At 47.8% G+C, this 12,778-nt stretch overlaps 1 protein-coding gene across 1 annotated transcript in view; it reads right to left on the bottom strand.

Annotated features, from left to right (window-relative positions):
* Positions 1-4,291: 4,291 nt before the first annotated feature.
* The window catches only part of SGPP2 (sphingosine-1-phosphate phosphatase 2), a 33,403-nt gene continuing 24,916 nt past the window's right edge, over positions 4,292-12,778 (bottom strand). The window contains exons 4-5 of the mRNA XM_054283057.1: positions 10,909-10,998; positions 4,292-5,580 (exon numbers count right to left, since the gene is read on the bottom strand). Of these exons, the coding sequence (XP_054139032.1) occupies positions 5,038-5,580; positions 10,909-10,998 (633 nt within the window). The 3' untranslated portion in view covers positions 4,292-5,037. The remainder of the gene's footprint in view (positions 5,581-10,908; positions 10,999-12,778) is intronic.

Genomic DNA, 12,778 nt, shown 5'->3' with positions numbered 1-12,778 from the left:
TCCCTGTGGGTACTGGGTCATTGCTGGGGATCTGAACACAAGCAGGAAATGTTGGGGAGCTAGTGACAGAGAGATCAGAGCTGGTTTAGTGTGATGTCTGAGCAATTGCTGGTTTCCATTCTGCTGGACACGTGCTCTGAGCTCGGGGTTTGTCCTTGCTGTGCTTTAGTGGTGATTTTGCAAAGAGCAGAACCCTGAGGCAGCCTGGCTGCAGCTCCCGGGCCCTGCTGCCTGCAGGTTACCCTTGCTATTGCACAAGGGTGTTTATGTAAAGGTGATGCCTGGGACTGTTTCCATCTCCAGGCTGGCACTGTGCTCGCTTGAAATTTAAATCAGCCTTGGTTTGGCAGGTGAGAATGGAACAGGCTGGGCAAAGGTGCTGCCAGGAGGCTGCCAGGGGATCATGGCCTGGCACAGGTGACACCTCTGACTGCCTGGTGACCTTGAAACTGAGCTGCTGCCAGGGCAAGGTGGCAGCGGGGTGACAGGGGGGTGGCCATGGAACATTGGGCGGGTGGGAAGTCAGTGAGACAGCAGGGAAGCTCTAACAGGAGCAGGGAGCAAGGGAGAGCCTTGCTTTACTCATGGCTCAGCAAATGTGCGAGATCCCAGCCACAGTTCCACTCTGTTGTTCAGAGAGGTACCTGTGTTTTCTAACTTCTCCTTGTAGCACAGTTGAGAAGGGTCAAAAGTGAAACTGAGACTGTTTTCTTCTATTCCCTGAATTACATCAACTACATCCAGAAACTCATGAGCTTGTTTGTGATTTTGCCTAGGAACTTGGATGGATTGGGAGACTGGGGTGATGACAAAGTTACTGCTGGAAAATTAAAGCAGGGAAATTCAGTGCTTGCTGCCTTGGCTCTTAATCCCTGCCAAAAGGTGCAATATCCATTTGACTTCTGACAGAGTAGCTGGTTCTGCACGAGGGCACCAGCACACGGAGATGCCCCAGAGAGGGGGAAGCCTGGGTCAGCACCACGTGCCCAGAAAGTCATTTGCAAAGTGAGCTGGTCAGGAGAAGGCAGCCTCCAGGCAGGACAGAGAGGGCTAAGCTGTGGGTGAGGTGCCTGCTACATCCCTCCTGAGGCATAACAAAGGCAGCTGAGATTGCCTTGCATCAGCCCTCCAGCTGTAGGCAGGCACAGGAGGGAGAGCTGCAGCACGGGAGCAGAGCAGACAGCACAGACAGTACTGAGAACACAACAGCCCAGGCTGATACTCTGCAAGTCACCTCCCACTCCATTCACACCAAAAGCAGTGTTTTACTCTAAAGCACAAGTGTGCCTACTCAAGAGGATTCAGCTGTTGCCTTTGTATTACAAAGTAAAGAACATGGCCAGCAAACCCCCCACATAACCTCATTCTCTCCCACCACCCTGGAAGTGAAGAGGCATCTGCACTGCAGGGATGAAGAGCATTTCCAAAGACAGCAAAGACATGGATTTGCAGTGAGGAGCTGGTGCTTCAGGTTATGAAACACAGAAAGGGTGATGTGTCTCACTCGCCTCTCCCAGCCTGGCCCTGCAGGAGTGGCTGTGGTCCTGTGAGCATCCCAGGAGCACAGAGCCCAGCTGAACCCTGCCTAACCCAGCTGAACCAGGGATGCTGCAGCAACTGGGCTTATCCTGATCAGCTGTGGCCACTTGCAGTGACACCACTTCCAGGCAGGATGTGATCCTGAGAGGAGGATGAGGCCCTATCTGGTTTCAAATACACTTTTTGACCACAAAACCTTGTTAGGCTCCTCAACTAATGCAAAATATTCTGCAGTTCATGAGCTGTCATGCTATTGCACAGATTAAATTGGCTTCCAGTTAACTGTTCAGTCTATTAGAAGCAGATATTGAAGGTGAAGGAGATTCCAGTGCCCAAAAATCCCCCAGCACTAATTACATGCAACTCACTCATTTACATTTGCAAATGTTGTAACAAATAGCCATTAGTCGACCAGTAATCTCTTTTTAATATGCTTTTTAAAAAGCAGGATCCTTCTGGAGGAGCCAAAGCATGGAGCTAGACTGAGCAGAGACAAGAAGGACAGCTTGGGAAGAGAAGTGGGTGCTTGCACTTGGGAAGCTCTTTTGGCTGGGACTCATTGCCTTTCCATCAGTCATTTACAAGTATCAATAGAGGATGCAAAACAGACAGACAGACAACAAACTCTGCAAAATAGGTTTATTTTAAAATTTGAACCAAATAGAGTTTGCATTTATTGCATAAATCACATGCAGGTGAATACTATAAAAATACCTGTGCAGCATTTATATATAATTTATAAAATCTTCATAGCATAAAATAGCTGTGAATCAGAACAGAAATTTTACACATAAAGCTGCATGAATGTCCCTGTCAAAGTGTGCCTTTCTTGGGAGTAATTCCAATCCCCAGCTTAAATGCTCACCTTGCTGCCAAGTTTTTTCCCAGTTTTGTGATGTGGCCCCTCTGCAGGGCTCCAGTTGTGCACTGCACCTGTGTGTCATGCAGCTCTCTTAGCACAAGGTGTTTAAAAGTATTTTAAACCTAATGGCAGAATTTCTGTGGTGTATGGGAGGGAGAGAGGCTGAGGATGGAACCCCGTGGCTGTGGTGGGCCATGTCCAGCCCTCACCCAGGGGCAGGTGTGAGTGGCCATGTGCCCTGCTGAAAGGCTCTCTGGAGCTCTTTGCATGCACGTGTGAAGTCCATACAGCCTGAGAAAATCTAAAATTGTTACAATTTCTACCTGCATTTCTTCTGGAGAATGGCAACCTGGGTTTAGAGTGGTGCAGCTCTTTTATCTCACACTCCTCAGACATCTCCCAGCTATTCCAGTTTTGGAATTGGTTATGTTAATCCAGGCAGTCAATAGATGGCAAAGCACTCCTCTTACATTCTTCAGGTTCATTTTTCTCACAGCCAGGAAGACAAATGGACATGGTTAGAAAGCTGGCTCTCACTGTACATTCTGCCAGGCAAGGCACGGGGGCCATGCTTGAAGCTCTGCAGCAATAGCTCTGTACATGTTCCTAGCCAAGCAGACCACGTTCACTGCTGTATTTCTCAACAGCTCATTGGTCCAACAGCTGAAATATATTGTTTTAAATAAGCAGCCTGAGATATAGGGATGCCCTTCCTATGGACACACCTCCCTGCTATTCTACAAGTGTACACAAAGTGTTGCAGGATGCATGGAAGACCAACTGTGGCGCTGTGCAGCAGCAGAAAATGATGGCATCTGTAATTGTCACACGCTGTAGTCACCAGAGTCACTGCTCAGCTCCTTCCACAACGCAGTTTATGGACTCTGCTTGTCACCCCTGAAAGACAGGAAGGATTTTTTCCTTTCCTCTAGCCAGGGGAACTAAGAGTTAAACAGTTTGAACTCAAGCCTCAGTGCTGTGCTAATAACTCTGCTCAGTTTGTAGGCAAAGGATGTTTTAGTGGAGGCTTTCTTATTAATATCCAAGGAAATTTGTTGCAAATCACATTAACATTTTGTATTTGCTTTTCCTTCTCTTTTATGTTTTGGGTTTGGTTTTTTTATTTTAGATTTTAATAATGAGTAAAACCTTCCACACAGAAGCAGCCTGGTCTGGCAGTGCCATCAGAAGACACTATGAGCTCTGCCCAATGATGGCATTTTGATTTTGGCTGGCCACATCTCCCCTGCCGCACCAGCCACTTTTTCCCTGCTGTCCCAAACCTGAGCCCTGCCTTGGCTTGCTCTACTGCTTCAGCAGCAGCCCCACAGCCAGGCAGGCAGAGGCACAGCCCTGCTCCCCAGCAACCCCAACCCCACAGCCTGCTCTGGCAGGGATTCTGGCTGTGTGCTTGTCACATTCAGCTGCCTGGCCAAAGGGTGTCTAATTATGGGACACAGAAGGGTCAGTGATTTCTAACCCAAAGTTATCTGTGCACAGCAATTCCCATGACTCCTCCAAGTCAGATTTTTTAGGCCGGTTGCTTTGTGTTTGTGTGGCAAGGGCATGGTGGTGGTGGGGAGGTGGCTATAAGGGTGACTTCTCCCAGAAGGTGCCAGAAGCTTCCCCTGTGCCATGGCTTCCAGCTGGCTTCCAGACAGATCCACTGCTGGCCAAGGCTGAGCCCATCAGGGACAGCAGCAGCACCTCTGGGATGACAGAGTTAAGAAGGGAGGAAAAACCTGCACAACTGCAGGCAGACAGAGAGGTGAAGATATGGGAGAGGAACAACTCTGCAGATATCAAGATCACAGAAGGAAGAGGAAGAGGTGCTCTGGGTGCCAGAGGAGAGATTCCCCTGCAGCCCATGATGAGGCAGCTGTGCCCCTGCAGCCCATGGAGGTCCATTTGGAGCAGAGATCCGCCTGCAATCAGTGGAGGACCCCACACTGAAGCAGGGTGATGCCTTAAGAAGGGTTTGGAGACCACCACTGAAACAGGCTCCTGGCAGGACTTTTGATCCCTCAGGGAACCCATGCTGGATGAAGTGCAGCCCATGGAAAAATTCACATTGGAGAAGTTTTTGGGGAGCTGTCTTGTGGGAAGGACCCCATGCTGGAGCAGGGGAGGAGTGTGAGGGGTTCTGCCCCTGAGGAGGAAGGAGCAGCAGCAGCAACATGTGATGAACTCACTGTAACCTCCATTCCCATCCCCCTGTGATGGTGGATAGGACAAGCTAGAGATGTCAGGAGGGAAGTTGAGCCTAGAAAGAAGGGAGGGGTAGGTGAAAGGTGGTTGTAAATGTTCGGTTTTATTTCTTATTATCCTGCTCTGATTAGTTTGAAAATAAATTAAACTTATTTCCCCAAGTCGAGTCTGTTTTGCCTGTGACAGTAAAACTGCTGAGTGATCTCTCCCTGCCCTTGTCTTGAGCCATGATCCTCTCATTATATACTCTCCCTGGAGAGAGAGGAGTGACAGAGCAGCTTTGGTGAGCCCTTGGCATGCAGCCAGAGCCAAACCCACCACACTAGTGCAGAAAGGCACAAAAACACTTTTTGGTCGAGTCAGCAGCCTGGAGTGTCCTGTCCCCGCAGCGGTGGTGCCGCAGGGGGCTCAGTGAGGAGCAGCTGGGCTCACATCAGCCCCAGCAGCTGGTGCAGCAGCGGCACGAGCACGGTGGCCGTGAAGCCAACGCAGGAGTACGTCACAAACTTGTAGGGCACCTCAACCTCCAGGCGCCTCCGGGCCTGCAGGTCACCCATGGGGAACTGGTAGCGATAGCCCAGCACGCCCAGCACCGCGCTCTTCGTGAGCCAGCGGGTCAGCAGCACAACCAAGATCCCTGTGAAGAACCTGGCCAGCACAAACACCACTGCACTGCTGGCCAGAGGAAGCCCAGGCTGAGTACTCGTGCCAGGGTGGGCTAGAGCAGCATACTGGTTGTTTAACCAAAATCCCACAGTTGCTCCAGCTGCTGCTCCTAAGATGGTAGTGGTGTCTCCCCTGGTAGGGCTGTAATAGTCTAGTTTGGGGTAGTTGTAGCATAAGACAAGAGGCACAACTATGGAAACCAATGGGCAGAAGGGGCTGGTCAACAGCAAGTGATCTATTGTGTCCCACGCAGGATACAAGAGCACGAGCAGCACGGCCGAAATCAGTGCTCCTCCAATCACATCCTGTAAAGAAATCACATTGAAAAGCCTTTGTGAGACCTGGAAGGCAAACCAGGTGTTTGGGTGATGATAAAAGACCACCAGTATCTGCATTGGTGGGGCCCAGCAGTGGAGGAACACCCAGAATCCAGTGATGGCACTATCCACCTGCAGGGAAAACCTGAAGCACAGGCTAAACAAAGCATGACAATCCACAAACCCAACCTCAGCTTATGCATATGCATGTGTCTGTGGACACACATCCTCCTCCTCACCTGCTCCCATGTTTTGAGGGCATTCTCCACCTATGACCTGGGAAAAGGCACGTGCACAACTCCATCTCACGGACAACATTGCAGAGACCTGCCCTCACACAAACCCTCTGCCTCCTGGTAACCCTGCAAGCAATTTCATCACATCAGTGTGATTCTCCCTTGCTTGCTTTGCATGAAGGGGGAGATGCTGTCCTTTGTCAGAGACAGGCTCCCATCCCAGGAACACAAGCTCCAGGGATGGAAAGTGCAGAGCTGTGGGACATGGTGCGTGTGCCATGGTTTCTGCCAGCAGTGGGAGGGAGGCACCTCCAGGCAGGGATACAGCAAGGAGAAATTCATTGCCCAAGTCTCTGAAATCTGGCTTTCAGTACACCGCCTCAAGCAAGCATATAGTTAAACCCTAATTTATTAACAGAGGCAAATAAGGTGTTTTGAGAACTTGATTGCTGTCAGCCACGAAGCTGAGACAGGAGGCAGCCCCTAACAAAAGCCCTCTGTATGGGAGCAGCCAGGTAAAAAGCAATAAAACAAGTTTCCCTGTGCCACCCTTCCAGTGTCACATAGAGGCAGCAGTGTTAGTACAGCCACAAAAAGCTGTGCAAAAGCTGAAGTTAGGCACAGACAGAAATGTTCTCTTCTAAGATTGTATCTTCATGAGTCATGACAGCTGACTACTACTATGCTTGGTCACAGTCTAAAAATTATTTATGGGTGCTTCACTTTGAGTTAGGCAGGAATGAGGGGACTTCTTCAGAACAGAAATATTTAATGACACTATGGTAAATACATTACTCCTGTAGGGCTGAACTTCAGCTGTTTACAACTTCCATTAGATTCACAGCACATTTAGTTTTAAACAACTCCTACAGCCATTTTGCATATCCCTAATACAAATTTCCATTTATTCCCTCATCCAAAACATGAGGCCAGCCAGCCATGGAAATACACAAACCTGATCATAGATACCTAGTACTGTAAAATACCATTATATTATATACCTTTGCTTCACAGTAATTCATGTTTGATGTAAATTCTTAGATGACACCTTTACATACAAAGCTTATTTTGGCCCAACACTAAGCAACTGCCTCAATACAAAAGAGCTGGAGGCTGCTCCCAGCACTGATGTTCAGAAATCCCATCCCCACTCTGTACATCAATTTCCCACACAGATGTTTGTCCACCTCATGTTAAAAGGAAAAGTCCTCACTACCACTCTATGAGTGATCAAGGAGCAAAACTCAAAAGCTGTTCACATGCTTTTCTGTTCCAATTAAAGAAATTTAACCAAACATTAACATTTTCTCACAAAAGCTTTGCTCAGATGTACCCAGCTGATTCCAGCAGTTCCCAACCCAATTGCAAACAGCTCCTATTTACAAACCTGATTAAAGTTTTCTGCATTTTGTTATCCTCCCTTTCAGCCCCAGTACAGTAACGTGGCTCTTGGAAGTTTCAAGCAGGACCCAGACAATCAGCTCTGACCAGTGGCATTGTACCCATGGTCTCCAAACTGGGTGCACAAAGCAACCCATGGGGCTGGGGGGGAGAACATACTTTTTGCACTGCTCATAAGTAAAATAAAACGTGCATTTTAAAGAAGTAATGCTTATCTCATCATTACATTTGTTAATTTTGTGTGTTTTATAATGCATGTATCAGTACAGTAGCACATGTATATAATTTCTAAGTAAGCATATATATATAAACATATATATGTATCAGTACGGCAGTACATGTATACTACGTATATTTATTTATTTATTTACTCTGTTTTTCCCCCATCCATCAATATCTGGGCTTCTCATTTTGGAAACTCCTCCCTAGAAGCTGCTGGAGACTCAGGACATGCCTGGCAGTCTGTGGTGGTCCCTTCATTCCCGGTGTGCATGGGCAGGTTTGATTTTTTGAACACCCAGAGGAGGTGGGCAAGATCCATATCAACACCTACATTTAGCAATGCAGAATGAATGATGTCTCCCCTTGCCTTTACAGCTAAGGACAAGATGGCAAGAGGAGGGATGGCTCCGATTTCTGCGAGAACTCTGCAGACCCTCCCTGCCGTGCCCCCGGAGCAGGAGCTGAGTTTTCCCGGGTGTGGAGCTGCTCTTAGCACGCCCAGGAAGCGCATTCCTGCCCGTCTGCCTGTGTAAACAGATTAGCCTCTCGCCAAGCCCTCAATTATAAAGGAATTTTTAAATAAGGATTTTGCTCAAGGTGCAGAACTACCTGCAGAATTTAAAACCTCCGGTTGCTGGGAGGTTCATCCATCCTGCTGGGATGCTCCAGCTGCTTTGGCACAGACGAGTCATCCCCAGGCTCCATCTACCCCCCCTGAAGCCCCTCCGCTGGCATGCAGCTCAGCCCTGCTCCCACACAGCCCCAAACATCTGCCCTGCTTCCCTGCTATTGCCAATCCGAGCAGAAACAGCAATTTTCCTATTCTGTCTGGTATAGGGTCCCTTACTGCCTGCATCCCCTTACATTTCATTTACTGTGAGAGACCACCTATGCTCCTAAACTCCACTCCTAAGGACTGTGATACACAGTGTGTGAAGTACTGGGACTACGTTGGGTGTTCATCACCTTTAAAATATCTAAGATCATTTCAGGATTAATGGTAGTATGAAAAACCCTGAAATACAGCCCAGCATAGGGGCAGGGGGGAGCTTCAGAACACACACCCCCACCTCCCCCTGTGGGAAGTGTAATCAGAAATAAATGCATCAGCACTAAATGGGTATATCTCAGGGGGGAAAAAGCCCTTCAGGGTTTTTTGGTTATAAAGAGTGACCATGCTGGTCAGCACAGGACATTGTTGCTTGTAGCTCAGGGCAGTTGCAGGGCCAGCAAGGTTCTCCCCACATCAGCTATGGCTTTGGAGGGAATGGCTCATATCATCTCCAATTGCTTCTTGTTTCTCAAAAATAACCTCTAAAACCTTACAGATTCCCTGATTCAAAGTGTGTCCAAATTTTTACTTTTTTTTTTCTTACTTTGCCTTTTCCAGGTAACTCCAGATCCCCTGTTTACTAGGTTCTCAGACTCCATCATTTGAAACCTACAAAAAAAAGGAACCCTGCATTTCCCCTCCTTTTCCACACACAGGGACACTGATGTTGAGGTGCTGGAGATGGGTGGTTGTAACTCAATTGTCTGTCAGCAGTCTGAGTGCATTGCTGCCACCCCATCCTCTGGCTGGGTGATGCTCTCCTGGTAACAGCCCAGGCCAGGGGTGTTTGTTCCCTTTTTCCTGGGCATAATATTCATTCTGGCACAGCTGGAAGGATGCAGATAGCTCCCATACCAGCTGACTGCCTCTCCAGGAGGTCTTTAATGGTAATATCTCTTCTAATGACATCACTGCACTTTCTGATACCACTCCTCATTCAAAAGCAAGGCCAGCAGTGCTAGAATACAAACAGATTTGTAGAGCTGAGACTACAGAAGGTGAGATTCTGTACTGGACCTGCAGGAAAGCACAGTGCAACTGCCCTTGTCACTCCTCCTCTGGTTCCTCAAACAGAAAAAATTCAGTCACACCAAGTCCATGGATATTTGTTACCCATTCCTTTGCTTTACTAAAATGCTATGACCACTTAATACATTATTCCATCCTTTCTGTCAAGGCCTCAGTTAAAACCCCAGAGGCTCTTTCAGCTGATGGCTTGGCACTGCTATGCCTCAGCATGGTGACATGACAGCTCAGGGCAGGAGCTGTCCCACCAAAGGATACAAACAGCTCTGAACTTCTTCCCCAAAGAGCCATCGCTGCAGGTGGCACAGCAGAGCCATTCTCTGTGGTGACAAGCTGCAGCAGAGAGGGGCTGTGTGTGATCACTGGGCCTTTCCCAGCCCCATCCCCACCATGGCTCACACAGGATAAAGACCCCAGCCAAACACATTTGCCCTTTTGGAAGGCAGCATTGCTCACACTTCAGCTAAGAAGCTTTTTTAAAAAAAATTTTATTTTACAGCCCTTTTCTATCATGTCAAAAGCACAAAGAACTTTTTCTTCTTTACCCTAAAATCCATCTAAATTTAGAAGGGTCTTTCATTGTGATGGGCCAGCAAGAAAAGTATGCAAAGAATTTTTACTGATTGACTTAAGGTCAGTATCCCAGAAGGGGTGTCTGCAGCCTCCATGTTAGATATTGTTTTGATCCACTGGGACTGAAAGGGAAGGTCAAGCTATATTTTATAGCTAACCTTAATCTCATGAGGGCTCCCTTTCTTACAGCCATCAAGTCTCATTATAAACCTAATTATTACTTAGTAAAAAAGATTCAATTATTTATGCATATGCAACCAACAACATATCAAACTCCTGTGAGGAAATAGCCTGAAGTTTTTATCCATATTTGGGAAGCTGGACTGCCCATCTGTCCACTGTATAGAACAGATCAATAAAGTTTCCTCTGGTCAGGAATGAAGCAGCTATCACAGGCACACTGAAATTAGCTCCTAAAGCAGCACCGACGTCTCTAAGCAACTGCGCCCAACAAGTCTGTCATATAAAATCGCAGCTATTTTATAATTATTTTCAGACAAACTATTTGTGCATCTCAGTCCCTTGGGAAGCATTTCCTTCCAGCTGAAAAGAAGAAACCTGTCATTTCTGGGTGCCTGCCCGCTGACAGGAGCCCTGCTGCGGCCGGCCCTCAGGGCAGCTCGCTGGCCACGCTTGAGCCGTGACTCACGGGGCTGCAATCCCTGCTGCCGGCACTCCCAGGCTGAGCCAGCCCCGGCTATTCTCGCTGAAAACAGCGATACTATTGCACAAAGGCCTTTGCCAAGGAGCAGCGTGGTTACCCAAGAGCATTCCTCGCAATTAAACTTTCGAAATGGAGAGCTCCATTGAGGTGCCAGGCAGGGCTCACCCGGCTCGGCCCAGGCGCTGCGGCCTCCCCGCGCTGGAATCACCCCATGCGGACTCCAATTGCGATAGCCAGAGGGATTCCCGCAGCTCCCCTCGGTGCACAGCCCCAAACCCAGCGGCACAGCTGTCTGTCCCTGTGCTGGCACGGCCACCAGCCTGGGGAGCTGCAGGGAAGCAGAGCTGGAGGCACATCCTTACCAGGACTGTGTGCATCCCTGTGTAGAGCCTGCTCAGGCACACCAACGTCGAGAACACGAACGCTGCTGCGAGGCCGAGCTCAAATGGATACTGTGAAAAGTGGAAAAAATAATTAAATACATCGTTAAACCAAGCAGCTGGACTGACATAAGGATCTTGTGCTGGAAAGGGGCTCCTGAGCTCTGCTTTCCCCAGGAGATGAATGTGACCTGAGACAAGGCCCCCTCAACCAACACTCAACCCTGCTGGAAGGTCACTTCATCCTCTGCAAGGTCTGGTCTCTCTGTGGAGACATCTGGGTATAGATGGTATTTGCAGAATCATTCTCTACAATAACTATCTGCAAACCCCATGTTAGTGTTAAAGAGCTTAAGGAAAAAGGCACAGCATGTTGTACAAGGCATGGCTGAGGCAGCACTGCAGCCTGAGCTCAGCCAAGGGGACGGTGACAGCTGCAGAGTGTGACCAGGAGTGTGATCAATAGTGCTCGAGCAGCAGGCTGAGTGGGGAGAATCAATGTCTGGCCTGAAACCACAATCCAGCTATTAAAGCAGTCAGGACCACTCTTCCCCGTGACACTTAAAGGTTTAATTATCTTCTTATGAAGCTCATTTTGCCTAATACCCCCTCTGAATAGCCTAAAAACATGGAAAGAACCATTTAAACAAATCAACATTAAAAAATTTTAAAAAGCTCCATTTGGTAAAGAATAAGCTTAACATATTAGCCCTTAATTCACTCATTCAAACCCTGAAACTGAGTGGGCTGCTGGACTCCTTTCAGTCCATAAGGGAGATTTTTCTTTAAAGAGTAAACCAACTCAAAATATAAATAAATGCAATTAATTCATCCAATTTGACACAAAGTCTCTATCTTCTGCCTGAGGCTTATGACTGACCAGGGTGGCCACAGGTCAGCACAAAAATGCCTCTGTGGAAATTCTAAGCATAACAGTTCTCTTCTGACCCTTTCCTCTGGCATATTCCAGCCTGCTGAATAAAGAGCTCAGACCCAGCTGCAGATGTCACTCCCAGTTCATAAAACACTATTTTTCCTCATGTCTCTAAGCCTTTGGAGCATTTGCACCCACTTGACTCCTCCCTCAGCAGGCAGCCTTCAAGCTAGTCCAGATCAGTAATTGATGATTATTAGGGCATGTTGAGAAGATAGCAGCATAATGTACTGGGAAATTTTTCCATCTTAATAGAGGCAATTAAACCATTTAATTATTTGAGAGCAGCTTTATAGTTTCATGGCAGTTTCCAGGAAGCACAAGACAGCCTGTGAAGAGCTGCATGTCCCTCTGGTCACTTGTGGATTGAGGGGAAGGTGATGCTGACCAGGTCATCTTGGCAGCCCTGACACATGGGATGGATCTGGCTTCCAAACATATGACAATATTATTATATTACAAATATTCCCTCTTATGGCTCCTTGTCCCCATGTCACTGTCAAGCTGCCCTGACCAGTTACCACACATGGGTTTATCCTTTGAGAGAGCTGAGAAACATTCTTAAATACAATGCAGCCAGGAAGTTATTATTGCTAGAGTACAGGAAACACAGGCTTGGATTCATTAAATGGAATGAAAATAATCATCATGGAGAAATGAGTTTCCAGGAAATAAACATTTTAGGAAGATGATGAGGAAAAATGATGAGACTTCCCTAAGCAGCCTGCAGCTCCTACAGTGCAGTGAAGTTGCTGTTACTCCTCTGACAAGCGTGTTGTGTTACTCCTCTTCCCAATCATGTTGTGTGCTGTTAGTCTAACACAGGCCAGGGGATTTCCAGGAATGCTTTTCCTTTCATACAGAAACCATGTGGCACAGAGCTGCTTTGGTTTCCCTGGGAGCCAGCCTGTCCCAGTG

The sequence above is a fragment of the Melozone crissalis genome, unplaced genomic scaffold, assembly GCF_028551555.1.
Source record: "Melozone crissalis strain CALT ecotype California unplaced genomic scaffold, PUWL_Pcris_2 ptg000034l_1, whole genome shotgun sequence".
Classification (NCBI taxonomy): Eukaryota; Metazoa; Chordata; class Aves; order Passeriformes; family Passerellidae; genus Melozone; species Melozone crissalis.
The sequence above is the reverse complement of the archived record's forward strand: the minus strand, read 5'-3'. Positions and strand labels throughout refer to the sequence as shown.